Source organism: Centropristis striata, chromosome 12 (assembly GCF_030273125.1).
Source record: "Centropristis striata isolate RG_2023a ecotype Rhode Island chromosome 12, C.striata_1.0, whole genome shotgun sequence".
Taxonomy (NCBI): domain Eukaryota; kingdom Metazoa; phylum Chordata; class Actinopteri; order Perciformes; family Serranidae; genus Centropristis; species Centropristis striata.
In genome coordinates this window covers 20,688,966-20,712,715 of record NC_081528.1, presented here as the reverse complement: position 1 = coordinate 20,712,715, position 23,750 = coordinate 20,688,966, and the positions used below count along the sequence as shown (strand labels likewise).

General features: G+C 38.9%; 1 protein-coding gene across 1 annotated transcript in view; it reads left to right on the top strand.

Annotated features, from left to right (window-relative positions):
- gpc3 (glypican 3) overlaps positions 1 to 23,750 on the top strand; it is a 177,425-nt gene that overhangs the window by 92,136 nt on the left and 61,539 nt on the right. Inside the window, exon 3 of the mRNA XM_059346024.1 lies at positions 10,948 to 11,633. Coding sequence (XP_059202007.1) covers positions 10,948 to 11,633 — 686 coding nt within the window. The remainder of the gene's footprint in view (positions 1 to 10,947; positions 11,634 to 23,750) is intronic.

Below are 23,750 nucleotides of genomic sequence, written 5' to 3'. Positions count from 1 at the left end.
GCCAAATCTGGCCCTTGATAGGACGCCAGGTGGCCCGCCAACCATTTTCTTATTCAAATTGTAAACAAATAGATTCAGAATGTGATTTTTTTTGTACTCTGAATGTGAATAGTGTGCCAGACTGAATAAAAAGCATCAAAATAGACCTTCTTTATATGGAAAAAAAACCATCCCCTGGGCCCTCCCAACAGAGATCTGAGCCCAGCCCAGAATGTTCCCAAATCCTAGAAATGCCCCTGTATACACCTGATTATCCAGCCCTTTGAATGTTTTTCCATTTTATTTTATCTGATAAAATATAGTTAATAAGGCAGCACCATTAATAGTTGAGATTGTTATATGCAGTAGTGCAGTAGCAAAACACAGGAGGCCTAATATTTTTTAAATATTTTATCTTTCTTACAGGTAGAGTTATTAATATTATTATTTTAATATTGCAGAAACCTGTTTATTTGATATTGATTTATATTACTCCATCTTCTGTGCTTCTTATAATCTTATACTTTCTATGTCTGTCTACTGCGGTTTGTATGCTACTGTAACAAAACAACTTCTCTTCTGGGATTAATTAGGTTCTGTCTGTCTGTCCGTCCATTGTTTAAGGCAGACTTTATGTCAAAATACAGTTCTGCATTATTGCAAGTCATACTGTAGTATTGTGGTGCTGCAGTGATGTCCTGGCCTACAAAAATGATTTGACAGACTTAAAAATAAATCTTTGTTCAGTAGAAATCCTTGCAAAAATCAAACCATGATTATTTTGTGATATACAGTACTGTGCAAAAGTCTAGTTCAGGTGTGGAAAAAATGCCTAGAAGAATTGATGCTGGTTTGAAGGCAAAGAGTGGTCACATCAAATATTGATTTGATTTAGATCTTTTTTTCTGTTCACTTACTTTGCATTTTGTAAAATGATAAAAAAAAAATGAACTGTTAACATTTCTATTTGTTAAGGCATTCGTATCTTACAGCATTTTTTCACACATGCCTAAGACTTTTGCAAAGTACTTTATTTCAGTGAGAATGAGAATAATGATGCAGAAATGATACTTCCCTCCATTGTCGTGATCACACTGCAATTGCAATAACAGTCAAAATAATTGAAATTAGGTATTTTTTACTCTCACATATTGATCTACCCATTACATTACCTAAAACTGCATCTGTTGAAGCCAACAGTTTTTTCTCATCTAAGCCCTCTGTCCCAGCCACTTCAACTCAAAGTGATGACTTTGCTCAATATGCTCATTTAAAACTACTTACGCTGAAAATACAGAAATCTCCAAAATGACCAAAACCCATGGATTCTTCTATGTTGTTCCAAACTTCTTGATATATTGAAGTTATATTCTGTAGGGTTCTTTGACCATTTTTATCCATTTTTGATATGAACAAAATTGAATTATTCAGCATCAAATGTGTGTTACAAATGGTATCATCCCAAAAATTGCTGCAACAACTTATGGGACATAGTTGAACATGGAAATGGACTTCAGATACCAACATATCAGTGTAATGTTCCCTTATACACCCTAATAGGTTTAATGATTGATTAATTTATCTTTTTATTAGATATTTTTTGACCAGAACGACTTAACACACTGTCGAGAGCTGCTGAGCTGTAGCTCGAATTAACCTTCAGATCCTCAGCTCTCAGGTGATGTTCACCACTTCTATGTAGCATTCATTATTGTCCTACTATCTCCCCCTAAACATCCACTGACAACAACCCCCAATTCTCAATAAAAAGGACTTCATATGGCAAGTGGATATAATATCTTTTGATGTTGCCTTATCTTAACCAGATGGTGACATATTAATGTTCTGACTTCTTGTACTGACCCCTTATACACCCTAATAGGTTTCAATAAATAAATAATTAATTGATTAAGTCATTTTTATCAGAATATTTTGACCAGAACACATTGTTTAAAGTTCTCCGTCGCTATGACAGATTTCCGTCATTTTGAGTTCACAGAGGCATTTATGAGATCAATAGCCGTGTTTCCTTTAGGGGGAAGAGTGGCCGCTGGGAAAGTCTCAGGCCACGCCCTCTCAAATTTCCGCTCACTCTGCGTGTCTCCATTACAAAAAGGCCCCAGAGGGATTTGTGAGACTCTGGAGGTGACGTATTATTTGCGATCGTAGCTTAATGCTTAGCGACAATTTTGACCGTGAACACCCTGTTAAACACGGGAGACGTAACTGTCTCTGCCGTCGTTTACTGTCCACCGCTGATCATAAATACAGCAGCATGGCTAATTATGCACAGAGTCTCCACTGATCATAAACATAGTGATTGTACACATTTAGTGATGCTGGTTAATTCACAGAGTGTCCGGTGCTTGTTGTAAACAAACAGAGATCGCTAAGTGAACACCTCCTGCAGCAGCAGCACATACACACTGTACTGCTACAGAGCTAACTCTTAGCCTATTAGCAGTTTGCAGACTGGAGGCTAAGGGGTTAACATCCCCTCCGGCTCTGTGACTGCAGCTGGGAGAGACTGCTGCAGGAGGACTGTGCCGCTTCAACTTGTTCCTACTTTTCTTAAGAGCCGCCGGCCCCCGCAGGTCCTCTCAGCAGTTACAATATATAAAAGGTTTACTTGAAATAGCAAATAAAATTTCATTCAGAAGAACTTGACACACAGTACTGAGCTGCATCTCAAATTATTCTTCAGGTTCACAGCTTTCTATGTGCCATTTCTATGTGGCATTTATTGTTGACCTGCTATCTCCCCCTAAACATCCACTGCCCACAACCACCAATTCTGAAAAAAAAGGACCTTGAACACTAACTGGTTAAAAGTCACAACTGATCATACACATAAGACATTTTGACCACTGTTGGCCAATAAATCAAAATGTCACAATCAATAAGCTTTAAAAAAGGTTGTTTTGCTTTATTTAATCAAACTGGCACTTTGGAGATACAAGGTTTCCATGCTGGCATGTGTCTTGGTGATGGGCCCTCCAGCCCTTCTGCCAGTCCTCTCTCTGCGTCCTGGACAGGTAGTGTTTTGTCACCGGGACCAGGTGGCAGCAGCTTCTCCATCCATCTCTGTGGCGGCTAGAGGTGACACTCCATCAGCCAAATGGATTAGTCTCATTGGCCGGGTAATTTATTGATGTTTTCCTCTCCTGGGGATAATAGGTGTATGGGCCGCTGATTGATGAGGCCACGAGGCGCATGTCTGCCTCCGCAGCGTGTCAAGCGCAGTCGGCGGCCAGTCAGTCAGTGTGGCGTGTTATGAGCTGCAGAGTTGACTTATGTAACACCCAGACTGATGGCCTCGCCAACATCAAATATGCTCATTTGACAGGCCGTTCATAGATTATGTGAAAAGCCTGTTTTATGTCAGAGCTGGAGTCACTTTGAGCTTTTAGGTGTCAGAAAATAAGTGACCCTACTTTGACACAGATTTATTAGATTTCTTTTACACGTTACCTGGAATCTGCAGGACTTGATCGCACTTTAATTGGGGGCTTTGATTAATGACGTGATATGGAGAGAAAGTAGATGTCTAACAATCAAGCAAGGAATGTGTGTGTGGGAGTAAGTGTGTGTGTCTTTTGCATATCTCAAGAGCTGTTTTAGCTTTTAGTTTTGGAACTTTTGAGCCATCAGTCTCCAAAACAAAATTACTTTCTTTTTCTTGGATTCTGTAGGTCCACACTAATATCTCTGTATATGCCATGACTATTTAAGATTTTTTTCCACTAACCGGAAGGTTGGTGGTTCGATCCCCAACCATGGCAGCTGTCAAAGTATCCTTGAGCAAGATACTGAACCCCAAATTGCTCCCGATGCTGCGTTCATCAGTGTGTGAATGAATTCCCAATGGGGGCAGGTGGCACCAGTGTGCTCTGGTAGCCTCGGCCATAAGTGCTATATAAGTGCACCCCATTTACCATTTTTACCATTTAAGATATGAGATTAGATGTCCCTTTATTGATCCCCCATGGGGGAAATTCAGGTGTTGCAGCAGCACCAGTAAAACCAGAATAATAGAATTGAATAATAAAAAGGAAATAGAATAAAGTTAAAAAAATAAATTAATAGTATAAAATAAAATACAAACAACTAAGATCAAACAAAAAACTAGTAACTAGTAGTGCAAATGTATTAAAGTGGCAGCAAATTGAGAACATATGTAATAATAATACATTTAATTAAAGCACCTTTCTAACACTCAAGGACAGTGAACAATAGTTTGAACAAGACAAAACAGGGAATGAAAACAAGACACAAAATAAAACAAAACAAAGAAAATGCAGTGCAGTTACAGAAAACAATAAAACAAAGAAAAAAAGAAGTGTGGTACAATCTTATGTGTGCAATGAAATGTGCAATATTTGTATTTATATGAATTTCCACCTCTTTGAATTGTGTCAAATCAAGTTTATTTTGCTATTCTTTTCAATAAACTCAGAGCAACTGTCTGAAATTAGGTTCAGAGCTTCTTTGGACCAAGCTGGACAAAGTTACTTTTTGGGTTTTAAATTCTGTACAGTTTTGCTAAAGCTTGCCCATAAAGTTTGCTGAAAGTTGAGGACAGGGCAATTACTGCTATTGGAGCCACATTTTGTGGACATGTGTAGATAGGATGGCTGAGTGACCCTGACAAATTTAGTGCCATTTGGCCAATAGGTGGAGTGTGAAGTTGATAGGATATTAGGTTCTCTAGAACACTGTGAGCAGCACTTCTGGGGGCCGAGCAAAAACCTTTAAATATTTTACAGTTTCCTCTGCTCTGAACGTGCACACTTTGTCAATCGCCACATGGTCCCAACAGGCCTGCCCCCTGACATCGATGGGGAGACAGAAATTGGGAACGCATTTCCATCGACCACGCCCGAAACAGGCACTGCACTAGTTACGATAAAACGTTTATTATGTTACACTGGAAATTGATGGTATCAATGTCAACGTGACAGACTGCCTGTTGACTATTGAGGTTAATTTAGTGGATATCCATATTTTAATGCACAAGGAAGCTGAGAGGCCCATGTAAACACTATCTGGCTGGTGAAATAAGTGGACAGAGGTAAAAGAGGAGAGATATTTCCCTCTGCCCTGTGCTGGGATGTGTCTGTAAAAAGCCTTTAGTCTCAAAGGAGAGCGTTTTTCCAGCAGCCAGCATTCTGTCTCCATCTGTGACACTGACAAAATAAATGCTACTGCTAATTTTAAGCGTGACCCAATACTGTTTCTGCGGGCTCCCGCTCTGGTAATGTGTGCTCTTGACCTCCTACAGTTGTATCCAGAATGTCACAGGCCCCTGACATACAGCCCCTCTGCCCTCCATTAGAGGATACCTGATCCCGCACATGCTTTCACTGATGAAAGCCAGCGAGCGGCACTCGCAGGAAATGGGCTCGCAATGGTTCTTACCATGACCTGAGCTACTTAGAGCCATTGAATTGCATTTATGAAGAGCCCTCTAGTCTTTCTCTTTACCATTACAAAGTGGCTCTCATGTTTGTGGTGTAAGAGATACTACAGGTAGCAGCTGAATCACAGGGTTTGATATAAGAGGCTTTCGTAGAAACTGAGAAAAGGAGAAGTAAACAGCCTTGAGGTGGACGTACAGTCATGGAAAAATTATTAGACCAGCCTTTTTCTTCAGTTTCTTGTTCCTTTTAATGCCTGGTACAACTAAAGGTACATTTGTTTGGACAAATATAATGATAACAACAAAAATGGAGAACTGAAATTTACAAGCTGATATCTAGCCAATTTCCATGTTTGTTTTTTTTTACAATAACCAAAATCATTATCAAGAAAACCATGGAAAATGTCTAGATATCAGCTCTTAAATTAAACTCTTATGAGCTATTTCTGTTGTTATCATTATATTTGTCCTTTAGTTGTACTAGGGCTGGGCGATATATCGATATGAAAAATATATCAATATATATTTAAATGTGATATGGAATTATACCAAATCACATATATCGATATAATGTAAAAAAAATCTTTCTTTATATATAAATTCTGCCCGTCGAGTTAAGTTCTTTTGTAATGTTCGTTATTCTTTTCTCATATAAATATATTTATTTCAGAAAAAGATTGGCCTACTTAATTTCTTAGGCTATTTTTATTTAAGATATTTTTTTATTTAAATGTGCACTTTATGGAGCTTTAAAAAAAGGTTCTCCTGTTGTTATACAGTATTTATGTTCACTTAAATAAACAGTTTCAATAAAACTACTTGTGACATGTATTTGGCTTTGACTTTGACTGAACATTTGCTCTCACATTGCGATAAAAATATCAGGATATATATCGTATATCAATATTCAGCCTAAATATATCGGGATATGACTTTTGGACCATATCGCCCAGCCCTAAGTTGTACCAGGCATTAAATGAACAAGAAAGCAAAGAGAAAACAAGGGTGGTCTAATATTTTTTCCATGACTGTATATTCTCTCACCGCCTTCCATTTTCGATCTGTGACCAAAAATAAAAGGGGATTACCAGGAAAAGAAGGCTTGTATTTCCATGTGCATCTGCATGTGTGTTTTGCTGTGTGTGTGTGTGTGTGTGTGTGTGTGTGTGTGTGTGTGGGCGTGGGCGTGTCTCACCTCCTCCCAGTCTGTCTCCTTGTCTCGACTGGCAATCTGCACATCTGTCTGCTCATTGATCACAGGGGGAAGCTCTTCGCAGGCGCAGCAGGGCAGCCGTAGCCTGAAAATCCAAACAGATGTGTGCTGCTCCGGAGCATCCTGTCACACTCACCCAAACATCCTCAAATGTTTCTTGTATAACTTTAATTCACCCGACAACTGTTCCGCTGAACACGCATCCTGTTCTCCACCCGGTTTCAAATTCTCACACAAGTTCAAATGTACAACCGCAGCCTGCCGCCTTTTACTGCTGAAGGAGTTTGAGGATAAATGCCGTACTTAAAGTCAGACAATGCAGGATAACAGTGAATTGGATCTCTCTTAAGTTCTTCAAGACTCTCTTGACCTGGTTGAGTGAAATATATCCTCATTTAATACCAACTTATAGTCAGACAGTTAAAATACTCTCAGACTTTCAGCCTTGAGACAAAGCATATTTTTTATATAAAGTTGCCCTTTAAGGCGGGAAAGCACAAAGCAACATTTTGCTTTTAGTTTTAAAGTTTTATAACCGATGTATATAGTGTTGCAATGAAGGCTGTATACTAGGGATGGAATTACTCAACTCACTATTTTGATACGGTTTCCGATACAGGGTAACAATATGATGACATGATATGAACAGAATGAACTTGCAGAGAAATTATGACTGGAAAAGATTTCTTAATTATTTCTCAAACAAAAAAATTCTGAGGTAGGATGTAACTGCAAAATACAAACTATACATACAAATATAAATATATAAAACCTCTTATCTTTAACAAATTAAAGAGAATCCCATTTTATTTATCTGAGGTAAACTGTGCAAAATAATGCATATATCCTCTGAGCTGAAATATTTTTTTATGGTAAAAAACCCCAAATGCATTTACATCTTTTAAAACAAATCCCAGATCAAAATAACTAAATGAATAATACAAATATAATACAAATAGATAAAATCTCTTCAAATAAGGTGAATTTTAGCTACATGTTAGCAAGGTAATGTTAGCTAATATCCACTGCTGTCCTCTTAAAAGTTCATTTTTTTTGGTTTGTCAGATTTAAAAGCTTAGTTCTGGTTCTTTAATTGCTGGTAGTACATTTAACCAAACTGCAGCTTTAGGGGGGGCGGGGCTGAAATGTGCTCTGTCACTATAACTGACAGTGACGTATGGACCATATCTGGGCGATATGGACCATCGATACCACCATGGAATATCGATATACCATATATATCCCGATATTTTTATCCCAAAGTGAGAGCAAATGTTCAGTCAAAGTCAAAGCCAAATATGACATGTCACAAGTAGTTTTATTGTGTAACAACAGGATTACTTTTTTTTTTTTTTTAAATCAAAGCTCCATAAAGTCCACATTTAAATAAAAATAATCGATAAAATAAAATAGGCCAATCGTTTTCTGAAATAAATATATTAATATGAGAAAAGAATAACAAAGATTTCAAAAGGACTAAATATGACCAACCCTAGTAAGGGCAGTATGTATATATAAAGAAAAAAAAATTGAACCATATCAATATATGCGATATGGTCTAATTCCATATCACATTAAAAAAATACATCGATGTATCTTTTATATCGATATATCACTCAGCCCTAGTCTTAAATGTCGTAAATGAAGAAATATAGACACTGGCATTTTGTGTGCAGTATGTACAGTGCTTTTGGATAGAGAATTTATCATATTTGGACAAGAAGATGCATCCATAAATCAGAATAAACGGCTCACTCCTTAGACTTTATTTTACTTATACAACCAAACGATGAATTTCATAGACTTCTATACAGTCCGTTTTGGTTTTTTTTGCAGCTAGTGGAGTCGCCCCCTGCTGGACATTAGAGAGAATGCAGGTTTAAGAAACTTCTGCATTTGCTTCACTTTTCAGACCTGGAGGTTGCTGCTCGATTTTCACTGATTTCAAAGATCAGAAAATTCACTTCTTTCTATTATTTTCTCTCTACTTTTTAAATTGTTTCTATAAGTTAATGAATTGGGTCATGTAAAAAATCACTCAAACAGCAAACACACACTGGAGATAAAGTAAGGTCTCAATACCGGCCTTTATTTTTGGTCACAGGTAAAATGATGCAGATCTGGTCTCAAAATAACATCATTCTCACAGGAAGTCAGTTAGAGTTAGCCAGGAACCAAGGTTATAATAGTTTTGGATTTTTCATTAGTTTTAGTTTTAATTTTGTTGTCAATTTTTGTTTTCAAATTCAGTTTTAATTAGTTTTTAGAGTGAGTTTATTAGAGTAGAGAAGAGTGATTACTTTTTGGAAAATGCTTAGTTTTTATTAGTTTTAGTGTTAGTTTTAGTTTTTTTGTAATGGGGTATTTGTTGGGTGCCAGATTCAGAAAAGTCACAATAAATGTTTCCTTTATTTCCTTTCTTTGATCCATCTCAGCCCCAATAAGTCATGAAACCAGATAGATGAAATAGATTTCACATCAACCAAAAAGGTTTACGTATGAAAAAGTTGACAAAGACGAAAACAAAGGACATTTTTACTATAATTTTAGTTGGTTTTAGTTAGTTTTTTAACCACAAAATACAGTTAGTTATCGTTTTTATTTTTATTTCAGTTAACGAAAATGTTTTTTCAATTAGTTTTCGTTATTTCGTTTGTTTTCGTTAACTATAATAGCCTTGCCAGGAACACTATAGAAGTTTACATTTTATTCGTCTTGGGTTAAGCCTGCCCCCTTACAGAAAATGGACAGATCAACACCGATTCTGTTGGCCAGTTACTGATAACAACAGCTTTTCACCATGTTTATTCTACACAATGTGTGAGAGTGTGTGTTGTCCTCATAGGCGTGTAGCTAAGAGTCACCATGTCTAAACATGACAGCTGAGAACCAAAACTGTACCCTCGAACATCTATGAGAAAAAGATTACAAAATCACCAGCAAGGTGGAAAGTCACACATACTCTACACAACATTACAATTATCCATATATAACAATCATAAATCTTGAAAATAACAACAAATTTCACTCAGTTTGAAACAACTCATATGGAGTTCTTCACCTCATTTCACACCACCCAGAAATATTTTTCGTCTGCTCAGATTGTTCTTTCAAGGCGTACATAGAAAGGCACTCAGCAGCAGTTAGGCAGCGAGAGGGTGTGATGTTCATTTCCTTTGTTCAGATATTGTCATATTCTCATATAGGCCTCCTCATGTGCCTGAAATTGCACATAGAAAAACACATTATATGTTCCACACAAAGACCGAGGTGTCCCATCGTTCCTCTGCTGTCCGAGGAGCCGGAGCTCAGTGTAGGCGGACAAGCTTCATTTGACCTCAGAGAAGCATGGAGAGAAAGAAATTAAACTATCCAAGCAAGAAAGATGAAATGGTTAGCTTTTGTAGCACAAAAAGCAATAACTTCCTCTTACATCCCTTAAACCAGTGCTCCCCCTGCACCCCGCCCTCACCAAGCAGTTGTGGCTATCACTCTCCACAAAGTGATGTAGTGGACTAGCTGCGCTATAAATGGGATTTCAGCATCCCTAGCTATTCTCCTGTCCAAAGCATCATTTCACTGACTCTCAGCTCCCCTGCTAAGTTCAGTAATGGAGCTTTAAATCCCCTCTGTTGTTGGGTCCTCACTCATTTTGCTACCGGGTCGATGATAGAGCTCTCGCTTCTTGTGCCACCTTGTTGATAAGACTTCACTTTGTGCCTTGAAACGTCAATGATTATTTCCCCTCCTCACATCGGCCACGCGCTCCTCCCTCCTGCCGGCTCTGTGTGCTTTTCTCCCTGCAGACATCCTCACACCTCTCCCTGTTGACTAATATATTGAGATTAATACTCTCCTCTAAAGGGACTTTAAAAAAAAAAGATTCTGTGAGCTCTCTATTCTGCTCTTTAGTTGTATTAAAAGGTCAAAACCCAGATCTTGCTTTTCATCTGTTGCAGAAGCTTTGTTCTCTTTATATTCAAAGTCACCGTCTATTATTGCGGTACTGTGTGTGTGTGTTTGTGCTGTGTATGTGTGAACAGTCCCATTAGAGACAACAACAGATTGAGAAAACTGGGGAAAGGGAAAAAGAGGCTCTGCGTGGGAAGTTTTCTCTGACTGTGATCGTTAAGGATGTGGTAGATGTTTGGGGGGAGATGCATCTATTTGAGCGTTTCATGTTTTTGAGCTAAATTGCTGCCTATTTTTTGACAGCTTGGCGTAGTTGTTGTTGTGATTACTGAGGCATATCATCACCTGCTGAATGCAACAGCTCTCAAAAAGGTGTTCTGGCTTTCACCCCGTCTGACTTTTTCCATGTCGTTCTCTCTTTCAGAGGCCTTTGACTTGGTGCTGCGTCACGGCCGTAACTCCACCCTGGCCATGCTCAAGGCAGAGTTCCCGAGTCTTGGAAGTGGATCCATGAGCTCCGTGGGGCAGCTCTTCCTGGACATGTCGCTCTACATCCTGGGCTCAGACTCCACGGTGGACCACATGGTGGCGCTGCTCTACGGCCGCCTCTTCCCCCTGGCTTATCGCCGCCTGATGGGCGGCAGCGTGTCCTCTGCCACTGAGGAGTGTGTAAGAGGAGCCTGGAAGGAGTCAGGAGCGTTTGGCCCTTATCCCAAACTCATGATGACCCGTCTGTCTCGCTCCCTCCTGGCCACACGTGTCTTCCTGCAGGCGCTGAACCTGGGCATCGAGGTTGTCAACACCACAGACCACCTGCGGCCCGGCCGGGACTGCAGCCGGGCCCTGCTGAGGCTCTGGTACTGCCCGCACTGCCAGGGCATGCTGGGGCCGCCGGCCTGCAGAGGCTTCTGTCAGGCGGTGATGCAGGGCTGCCTGGGGGGGGCGGCCGAGGTGCAGCCCCACTGGAGGACCTACGTAGAGGGGCTGGGGAAGCTGGCCGGCGCCATGAGGGGCGAGCAGGACATGGAGGCTGTTGTTCTTAGTCTGCCTTCAATGATCAAACTGGCTATCAAGCACGCTGTGAACGCCCGCACCCGCCTCGCTGCACAGGTGAGAAATTGAGGCAACAGATTGCACACAATATTATTAATTAAATCTAACTATGTTACAAGTTGAGTTAATAACAACTGTGAAGGAAATTTGGTCCTTCCTGTCATGGTGGTACAAGAAGTAGGCGGCGACCTACTTGATATTCAAGACACAAGGCATTGTGGGAACTCACTAGGGCCTTAACTCTGATAACACCATGGTTGAGGGGAACATGTAGATCAGGGGGCTCTGTCCTGATGTGATGTATAGGGCAGGAATATAGGGCCGCATTGAGTCTTGCTGAAAAGCCAGTGCTGAAAAGTGCAACAGTCATAAGTCGAGTCGACTTTGTTGTACTGTAAAATAGCCATTCGGAATTGTGCGGTGTATGGAATACGAATGTGCTTATAAAACTTGCTGAACAGAGTATTGAGTGCTTTGTGTTTGGCCAGCTCACCCATTAACTTAGTGCAGTTGTCAAAATGGCCACGACACAACTTGACAGGAAGTGCCTGTCAATTAAAAACTGACAACTGACAATTCTATTGTGATTGATTCGTTCAAAATTCTATTGATTTAGAATTACATACACATAAAGATTATAATTAATGTGATCAAAATAAGTAGATTCCATCTCAAACATTTTTATATTAAAGTTACTTAAACAACTGCCTCAAAATCAAGGACGCATTTATATTTAATACATTTTATCAAATATATTAATGAAATGAAATGGCTACAGAATAATTTATTACAGTGTACACACATACAAAAAAAGAAAAAGAAAAAAATAAGAGAAATACAAGGGGCTGAACTGGTGTGGGTGTCTTTCTAGAGATGATATTACCAGACTCCAAAACACTGCACTACAAATGAGTTTTATAGGTTCCCACGCTTATGGTCCCTAAACAGTGTTATAGTACAGTACGTGGCATTTCATTGTATAAAATGACCTGTTGTGACCTCTTGGATAATTACAGTCTTGTGAAACTTTACAACCACAAACTACAATCATGGAAAAAATATCAGACCCTTGTTTTCTTCAATTTCTTTTTCATTTTAATGCCTGGTACAACTAAAGGCACATTTGTTTGGACAAATATAATGATAACACCAAAAATGGCTCATAAGAGTTTAATTTAAGAGCTGATATCTAGACATTTTGCATGGTTTTCTTGATAATAACCAAAATCATTATCAATCATGGCCAGATATCAGCTCTTAAATTAAACTCTTATGAGCTTTTTTTGTTGTTATTATTATATTTGTCCAAACAAATGTACCTTCAGTTGTACCAGGAATTAAAATGAACAAGAAATTGAAGAAGGGTGGTGGTCTAATAACTTTTTCCATCACTGTAGAGTCCTAGAGCATTTAGAGGGTCGATGAATCTTCAGGTGTATTTACAATAAAATGGTTTCTCAGCAGTTTACAGAACAGGAGTGCTCGCCATCTAATTGCCAAAAAATGCAAATCTTGCAGAAATCTCCAAAATGTCAAACGTCTTTGATATCAAAAATTACATCATGGATTTTTCTATGTTGTTCCTCAAGGCTTTGGTGTCTTAATGCAGTATTTGTTTTTTTTGTTTTTCTTTACCCTTTCTATCAATTATCAAGTGGATAAATAGATAATAACAAATTTAACACTTAGTCTGTGTAACAAAAGGTATCAAACCCAAGATTGCTGCAACACCTTATGAGACATAATTGAGCAAGAAAATGGACTTCATATACTCATATCATACTTTTCTAAACCCCTTATACACTAATCATGTTAATTAATTGTTTCAATGTTTAATTAAGTCATTGATATTTCAGATTCAACAGCTTGACACACTCTCAAATTAATCTTCAGATTCCCAGCTTTCACCACTTCTATGTGGCATCTGCATTTGACCTGCTATCTCCCCCTAAAAATCCACTGCCCCGCAACCCCAATCCTCTCTAAAAGGAGGCAGAATGTTGAGAGATTGAATTTGAAATTTGTACATGTAGAAATAGTCATAGTGAGGCACTGTGTTAGGAAACAGAAAGATGCAATATTACACTACCAGACTTTTAACCGTAGTGTCTGCCAGATCTTTTGCAGTTTCTGTTTGTGCAATATTTTGTTGGACTGAAGGCTAATATGACCGTACGCTCATGTTGTGCCAACACAGTGCTGCCATTGAAATGAATAAAGAAGCTGTATTTTCTGATGTAGCAGTGTCAGGACATGAAGAACATTCATTTAAGGTCAGAAGACTTTTGTTATGTGAGGGAGGATAAGTTCAACAAAGAAGTAAGAAAGAATATCACCTTGTAATAAAACATCTCAAACAACTAGACTCAGATACAACCAGAGCAAACGCAAGCAAGGACTGTGCTGAACAAAGAAGAAGAAGAAGAGTGGGAAATAATAGCAAGGACAAGTGGGGAGACAGTCAGACAGATGCTCCCAGCATGTCTCGCTGAAACGCGTCTCTCACTCCTCAGCAGCGGTGACCCGTTATGTGTGGCTTCAACTCAGATAAAACCGTCAAGTTTGTTCCTAGCCCACATGTGAAGTCAGGGAGAAGTGCTCATGAAATATGAAGAGATTTTTCTGCCAGAGTTACAGAGCTGGATGTGCTTTGCTCCTGTATATCTGCTGAACTTTTCACTCTCACACCCCGAATCCCCCGCGGTGACCAGGTTTCCACTCAGAACCCATCATTTATTAACACACAGGTTGACCTCACTTACTCTACAGCGCGAGGGCGTGGCTGCTTCCATGAATCGCTGACTTCGGGGAAATTGCTCACTGTGTGTGTGCGTATGTGTGCGTGTGTGTGTGAGAGAGAGATCCTTATCCAAAATTAAATAAGGCCAGTGTGGATTTATTTAAGACTGCAGCTCCAGTCAACACAGATGACTTTACACTGTGTTTATGGCTCTGACTCTGGTTCCAGTATATGGGATTAAAGCTGCTGTGGTCGTGTATTGTTCAGCACTGTGACAAGGTCGTATGCCTGTGTGTGTGTGTGTGTGTGTGTGTGTGTGTGTGTGTGTCAGTGTTTGAATGTAATCTTGCAGAGACACTCCTCTCTCAGAGGTGTCATTGAAGGGACAGAGGCATCGTTTCTCTAAAAGCTAATTTTGTCTCACCGTCAACCAGAATAAAACAACACCTGATTACTCCACCTCAAACAACCACTTTAGGATTTGTGTGAAGGAGTTTAGGGATCAAAGGAACAGTGTGGTTTATTTTTTTACATATATTTTAGCCAATCTACTGTAAATTCAATACACTGATATTGTATATAGTTCCTGAATACTATATATACTATATATTTATATATATATATATTTGGTTATAATAATAGAGCTTAGTTGAAAAGAGTAGTTTTTAAAAAATCAAAATTTCAGCAGGACTGTATTACTCAAGTCTTGGTCTGGTCCCGAGTTCTGTCTTGACAACACTTTTGGAAGTCTTGTCTTCGTCTCGAGCTTGGCTGATGGTCAAGTTCTTCCTGGCTGTTGATTTGATCAGTTGTGCACTAAATTTGAATTTGAACCTTGCCTGATTGGCTGATTTCCATCCACACGATGCATCAGATTAGTTTGATGTCAGAAGATATATCCATCCTATTTATAGATGGATTATTTCTGTCCATTTAACACTTTTATCACTATATTCGAGTTGGAAAGAAACTAGGGATGGGTGTTTGGAAGAAACCTGCCAATTCGAGCATCTATAACGTTAACGATCAATTAATCACTATGTCTTTATACATACTCCAGTATGTATAAAAACATGCATACATAAATTTAAAATGTATTCAAAATAAAAGATCAAATGAATCCTCTTGTATTTCTGTGTGTTTTATAACACACTTATTGACGTACGGCCACAGAACTGAATGCTCGGCTGTGTTTCAGTTCAGTGATACTGATAAGCAGTCAGAGATAAAATTAACACAGATCGATTAAAAATTCCACGTGATCGACCAAATTCTTAACGACCATAAATTGGTAATCGATTAGTTATTCCCATCCCTAAAAGACACTATTGCCCATTATAGTGTTGTTGTATTAACTTGTTTTGCTCTAGACTTTGTCTTAACTTGGTCTCTAGTCCTTTTGGACTTGGACTTGACTTTGACTCGAAGTTGCTGTCGACTACCTCTCTTTGTTTTAGATCTATCGACTATCTATCGACCTTGTGTTAAAGCAATGTGCAAGTAATGGATATGTATTGTTGGATCGTCCAACATAATTGAAAATGCGTCACTACACATGTATTTATTATCTGTGTTCTCTGTGTGTGCATAGATTATCTCATATGTATTTTAACCCCTGCATGTCCTTCAGCAGAGAGGCTGTTCCTACATAAGCTCCCACAAACAAATAGTCATCAAATTCAGAATGAGTGTTAATATTTAGAAAATACAAAAGTTTCACAGTTTGAGCATCAGATATCTTTACACAGCGTCCCAACTTTTGTGAATCAGTGTCGTAGCATTTTCATGTGATTATAGCATCTTTTAAATAATTCAGATGGATGATGCCGCGTCAGTGGTCTGATTGGGTCAATGTGCATCATGACCTTTCTCCTTCATATTGACAAAAAGTGTCATATAATTGACTCCTCACCAAGAAACAGATAGGGAGGAGCAGGGAATAGAAGCATGCATGCAGTATGTAGATGAGTGAGAGAAAACAAACGTGTACAGACACTGATGGAAGGAGAGAGGACTTGCTCTGTTGCATTTTCTACAAGTAAATAACTTTAATTTGACATCAAGAAATAATGTGCTTACTATTTTTACATTTTTTTTTGTAAAACAGTAAATTTGAATTTGGTAATAACTCTACAATTCAATGTAACTCTAATTTTATAGTTTAGCTTTCGTCAATTACATGAATCTACACTGCAGACTTGAGGCTCCGCAAACAGATCCATTGTGTGGGCGATTGATGGGGGACTGCCAACATGCATTGCTGTCACATGGTCTTTTTTGTTCCCACCACAGGGGGGCACCAATGTCAGAAATGTCCAAATCTTACTCAGAGTGACTTTAAAATGTTTTTCTAATTATACTAATAAAAAAGGTATAATAAACAATAAACATTTTTTTTCAACAAATTCAATGTAACAATCTTTAGTTAGAACTTTTAGAGCATCCTAGAAAGCCTTAAAGGGACAGTTGCTGTTTTCTTACCTGTAGTTGTTTTTATTGGTCTAGAGATATCAGCCTTTCTCTCCACTATAATCAAACTAGATCGCACTTCACTTGTGGTGCTCAAAGCACCGAAAAGAAATTTAGAAACTCAACAGCAATGTCCCTAAAATCAGTTCTATTGTTGCACACCGAACACAACTTACAAAAAATGTTAAAGTCCCATAAAATAAAAAAAAAGTGAGATTTTCATGTCTTTTTGAGTAGAAAGCACTGTGAAAGTATCAAAACTAAGAAATTTACACTCCCCCTAATCAGAAATTGTGACATTAAACGAGCTGTAAGGACTCCTGTAAGGTTGTGACGTCACAGTTTATATATATATATATATATATATATATATATATATATATATATATATATATATATATATATATATATATATATATACTGCACCTTACCCCCACACACAGTTCCCTGGGTGCGGCGCAGTAATGCAGCTACCCGCTGCTCCTTGCATGGTGTGTTCACTGGTGTGTTCATAAAGGATGGGTTAAATGCATAGGCTGAATTTCCCCGTTGTGGGACTAATAAGGGAATCTTATATAGGTGGAACAAGGGTGAGGGTGCAAAGATACTGTGAGTGCAGACGCTAAAGACCTATAATCAGAACGGACAGTATGACAAAAATAACATGTTTGTTGAAGCATGGAGAAACCCAAAATTATGAACTTAAAATCAACATAATAAGTGAACAAATTGATTGTCTTCTGGTCTGAAGTCACTGCTTATTTTCAGTACTCTTTAAAATTAATTCTAAATTGGTAATGGAACTAAAATGATACGTTTTGGGAAACGTATCATTTACAGTGGTAATGTAAAGTATGATTTGTGGGTGTAGAAATGGTGTCTGGTTCTATAATTCATGCCGCGTCTTTGAGATCTGCGCGTGTGAAAACCTGACTAATCTTTCAGCGATACTTCAATATTTTGCATGGCAAAATAATGGATCCATGCAACACTTTGTCTTGTTTAAGTGGTTCCATGTGATTGTAGGCACTGTATCTCTCACTTAACCTCCCCTCCGGTGAGAGTGCAGACCCCTGTTCCTGTTCCTGTTACTGAGGGTGACAAACGGATCGACTCTATCGGAGTAAAAGAGCCCTGGAGGTGTGAGAGACACATCTCCTCTCTCCTGTGTCGGCTTGAAACATGTAGCTCTGCTGGGGAGAGATGACCACTCATCGTCTGCCAGCCCCGCTCCCCGGCATGTTAACATTCATTTCCTCCATCCGGTGCAGCTCCAGCGTGAATCAACCAATGTTCAGAGAGACGGAGAGGGCAGCCAAGAGCCCCGCAGCTTCAATCTATTCCCCTGTCAACTTCCCAGCCCTCTCCTGGAGTTTGATGTCATCCACCTCCGTCTCTGCATCTCATCCTCAACATCCTTCTCTCTCTTTCATACCCCCCCTCCCCCCTCCCCACCTCACATTTATTTCTTTTCCTCTCGTTCTTACGCGCTGCTTTGAGAGAAGATGCATGATTTATGAAGCTCTATTTTTACCGGTTACTGAGGAGAAAGAAGAGCGACAAAGAGAGGGAGAGAAAAAGAGAGGTAAGGATGGAGGAGAGTGTGAAGAGGGAGCCCAAGGGGAAGGAGAACAGGAGAGCGTGGAGGAGACATCCATCACCCCCGCGACCCCTCGGCTGAAAAGGAAGACGGGAAGTAGGTTGAGACGGAAATATGATGGATCTGACCAGGAGCAGAGGAGATATACTGCCGAGTACATGAGCTGTGTGTTGGTTCACATTTGACACAGTTGGGTGCTTATTATAAGTCTAATATCTGTGTGTGCCTGTATCATTTTTGTCAATAACACACTTTTCATGAGCTTTTTTTCCCTTGTTGTTTTCCCCCTTTGTGCACAAAAATAGCTCAAGCAGATCAAACTGTTGCTTCAAGAGCACTAATTAAATGTCTGCACGCATTTCTATTGCTGATTCATCCACTCAAACGTGTAGGCGACCGTAGAAACAGCATTCAAACATGCAATAAATCATGTTAATAATCTCGTCAAAGTTATTATTTATCGAGTCACATGTTTCATTTGAATAATAGAAGCCCTTAAAGACCCAATCTGCAGTTTGCTAGAGCGTGTCATTTACATAAATTTGCATGTATATTGAAAGTTTGACAGAATAAGCATTGTGTTGGTTGCACCGATCATATCTGAATTGACAGGGTTTTAATTGCTGCTGCTGTGTCAATTAACCTTTACATTTATATTTATTATTATTATCATTTTAATATAGATGTTCCGTTTTCTAGCCAAATATACCAGCAGCGGGCTAGCTTAGCTTAGCATAAAGACTGACAACAGAGGGAAACTGTTAGCGTGTCTCTGTCCAGTGGTAGCAGCATTTCTGATCTGTGTAGCTCACTCGTTTTATAACTTCTCTCTTTCTTTAATCCAGACAAGTTGCCAATTTTCTGTTTCATGGGACAGACTATTTCTTGGCTAGCTAAGATAACCGGCTAATGGTTCTCTTAACTATCCAAATATGAGAAATTTTATTGATCTTCTTATTTATTATTAATTATTCTTATCAATTCCTATTACGTTTATTTGACCACCTGTCATAAAAACATAAATATTTTAGAAATCTTTCAAAAGCTTGTTTAAAACTTAAATGTTATTAATATTTACTCACTGGGCTTCTCTGAGAAGTCAGAAATGAATCATACAACCACTAAAACTCATCTTTCTGTTGTTGCTCTGTTGCATTTTCTACAAGTAAATAACTTTAATTTGACATCAAGAAATAATGTGCTTACTATTTTTACATTTTTTTTTGTAAAACAGTAAATTTGAAATTCATGGATATCATATCGGTTAAAGAGCTTCTATATACTGCTGTATTAACCATTACAGAAACATAAAAAAATGCGGAGATTTGTAAAAGAAAGGTCGACGATCTTGAAACCCCCCCCCCCAGAAATTAACCAAACACTGTTAACCAAACTAGATGGTCCGTCAAATGCTTTGAAGACTGGTGTAAAGATAAAAACGTAGGTTTAGACCAGGTGGTAATCTCCGTGTCTGAGCATGGAGGCAAACCAGGAAGTGCCTTAAGCTGCATTCTACCGAAAATTACAGCAGGGGGCGCTAAGTTTGGCTGCAAAAAAAATCTGCTCATTCATTTTAGTGCAAAATTTGAAAACTTCTCACTTGATTTATTACCTCAGAAAATTTCAGGACAACTATGGTCTCAATCACAAGTAAAAATCTTCAAGACAACTTGATGTTAATAGTTCTAATAATGGCCCGTTTAAAAGAAAATAGAAGATAAAAAATGGTATGATTTGGGGCGTGGCTACCTTTGATTGACAGTTCACTAACCAGGCGAGCCATCATCAGGAGAGAAGCAGAACAATGTGTATCCACGGCAACAAGTCAATAAAGTTATATATAACGTTATATACAGTTGAAACCAGAAGTTTACATACACTATATAAAAATACATATATGCTTTTTTTCCTACTGTCTGACATGAAATCAGACAATCACTTTTCCTGTTTTAGGTCCGTTAGGATTACCAAAATTATTTCTATTTACTAAATGCCAGAATAATGAGAGAAGGATTTTTTAAGACAATTTTTTATTACTTTCTTCAAAGTCAGAAGTTTACATACACTAACATTATTATGCCTTGAAACAATTTGGGAAAGCCCAGATGATTCTGTCGTGTCTTTGGAAGCTTCTGATAGGTTTATTGACAACATTAGAGTTAATTCGAGACACACCTGTGGATGTATTTTAAGGCACACCTGAAACACACTGCTTCTTTGTGTAACATCATGGGAAAGTCAAAAGAAATCAACCAAAATATCAGGAAGAGAATTGTGGACTTGCACAAGTCTGGTTCATCCTTGCGTGCAATTTCCAGATGCCTGAAGGTGCCACATTCATCTGTTCAAATAATTATATCCAAGTATAAACACCATGGGAATGTCCAGCCATCATACCGCTCAGGAAGGAGACGGGTTCTGTGTCCCAGAGATGAACGTGCTTTGGTCCAAAATGTGCATATCAACCCAAGAACAAAAGCAAAAGACCTTGTGAAGATGCTGGCTGAAGCTGGTAAGAGTGTGTCATTATCCAGAGTGAAACGAGTACTGTACCCACATGGGCTGAAAGGCCACTCTGCCAGGAAGAAGCCATTACTCCAAAAGAAACATAAAAACGACAGATTACAGTTTGAAAATGCACACAGGGACAAAGACCTTCATTTTTGGTCTGACAAAACTGTAATCTGTCGTTTTTATGTTTTTTTTGGAGTAATGGCTTCTTCCTGGCAAAGTGGCCTTTCAGCCCATGTGGGTACAGTACTCGTTTCACTCTGGATAATGACACACTCTTACCAGCTTCAGCCAACATCTTCACAAGGTCTTTTGCTTTTGTTCTTGGGTTGATATGCACATTTTGGACCAAAGCACGTTCATCTCTGGGACACAGAACCCGTCTCCTTCCTGAGCGGTATGATGGCTGGACATTCCCATGGTGTTTATACTTGGGTATAATTATTTGAACAGATGAATGTGGCACCTTCAGGCATCTGGGAATTGCACCCAAGGATGAACCAGACTTGTGCAAGTCCACAATTCTCTTCCTGATAGTTTGGTTGATTTCTTTTGACTTTCCCATGATGTTACACAAAGAAGCAGTGTGTTTCAGGTGTGCCATAAAATACATCCACAGGTGTGTCTCAAATTAACTCAAATGTTGTCAATAAACCTATCAGAAGCTTCCAAAGACATGACAGCATCATCTGGGCTTTCCCAAATTGTTTCAAGGCATAATAATGTTAATGTATGTAAACTTCTGACTTTGAAGAAAGTAATAAAAAATTGTCTAAAAAAATCCTTCTCTCATTATTCTGGCATTTAGCAAATAGAAATAATTTTGGTAATCCTTACGGACCTAAAACAGGAAAAGTGATTGTCTGATTTCATGTCAGACAGTGAGAAAAAAAGCATATGTGTCTTTTTATATAGTGTATGTAAACTTCTGGTTTCAACTGTAGATAGAAAAGAGGACGTTTACCAATTTGGTCTCCTAACTTTGACCCTTTCACTGTATTTTCACTTAATGATAGTTTATTTGAACGTTTTGTTCAGTAAAAATGTCTTGTTCAGCGTTTGGTTGGACTAACAGACACTCCAAGGAGTCACTGTTCAGTTTTCTGAGGTCAGTAACATTCATTTGTTTTGTTTTTTGCTAGCCAAAACTAACATCCCAGTTAATGCTCCAGTTAATGCTAACATGAATTAGCAGCGACTTCTCTCAGTCAGGTTGAGGTGTAGAGAGGCTGTAGTCAGTGATCAGATCCCTCTCGCTCCTCCACAGTCCAGATATGGTCTGCTCCCTGTATCGGAAACGAGATGGCGACACAAGATGGTGACGAGTGTAACGCTGAACTCGATGCTTCCAACGGGCCACACACCAATGAGTGACGTCACGGTGACTACGTCCATTATTTATATACAGTCTATGGTTTAGATCTTAAGACTGTGACAAAAGAGCAGGTCAGTGATATTTTGCAAGATTTCAGAATGTCAGAAACGTTTCATGTCGGGCAGAACAACGCCTCTTGGCCGTGGCATGATCCTAAACCTGTCGGCTATTGCTTAATTAGGGCCTCGGGGCAATCGCACCGAGCACTGGTCCGCACTGGTTATACTGTGGATTTCTTCTTATTCCTCTTGCGGACGCAATTTCGTCCCGCTACTAGTCCTACAACTTAAAGAGTTGCAGGACAAATTATATATCAAAACGTGCGGTTTGATCGGGATCAGTGTGCTATTACTTTTCTCTACAGAATACGAATTTTTCGCGACGTAAGTCGTGAAAAACTGCTCAAAATTTTGCATTGAAATGAATGGGACGGCCGACAAAAAATGAGCGAAAAAGAACAATCATTGGAGATTTTTAAACGTCTACTTCTCCGGCATAATTTCACCTAGAGACTCCATTTAAACTTTAAACAGTAGACACAAGTCTTGTGTATCGGTGTATTAATCCACGTTTCGATAGGTCATATAGTTTTTTATCAATCCCTGTTCAATGACCATGATCATTTTTGGAGAAATTCTGAGATTATAATGGGTGTGTATTGCACGGAATGTTTGTGTCAGAGTGTGTGATGTCATCGCTCAGAGTGTAGAGGGAGAGGTAAAACTGTCAAAAAATAAATTTTAAAACTGCGCTCCAGGCCGCAAATTCCACTCTACAGAAATAATTTATATATAGAAACGTAGGAAAATTTGTCTTCTCACTCACAATCCTCTGGTAAAGCTGTCAGAGTTATAGTTTGGGCGTAAGACGCAGAGATGCACCACCATCACCCACCAACAGCCTCATTGGCTCCCATATTAAAAACGCAGGGAGATTTCGGAAAAAGGGAAAAAAAACTTTTTTTTTAGATCGCTCTAACAAAGCTATTTTTTCATTTTTCTTTAAAAAAATCATATGTAGACGTTCAGGAAGAACTCAGGACGCTCAAAGTGAAGTCAGATCAATGATAGGTATTATGCTTTTGCCAAAAATGCTTTCTGTTCGAGGACAGAAATTTCAGTCTGTCCACCTCTGCTGTCCCTATGCCGGAACAGCTGCAGTTAATTCTGTTGATTGCTTTGATCTGATTGCCTTTGATCTTTGATGCGATTACAGTTACAGATACACACACACACACACATGCACGTAAGCACGCACACTCCTCACACATGCATACACATGTTTCAAACACACGCACACACACACACACACACACACACACACACACAGTAACTTTATGTGATTTTAATTACACAAACACACACACATTTACATTTACATTTAGCAGACGCTTTTATCCAAAGCGACTTACAGGAAGAGTAAAAACAAACACACACACACACACACACACACACTTTGAGGTTAAAGGGCATAGTTTTA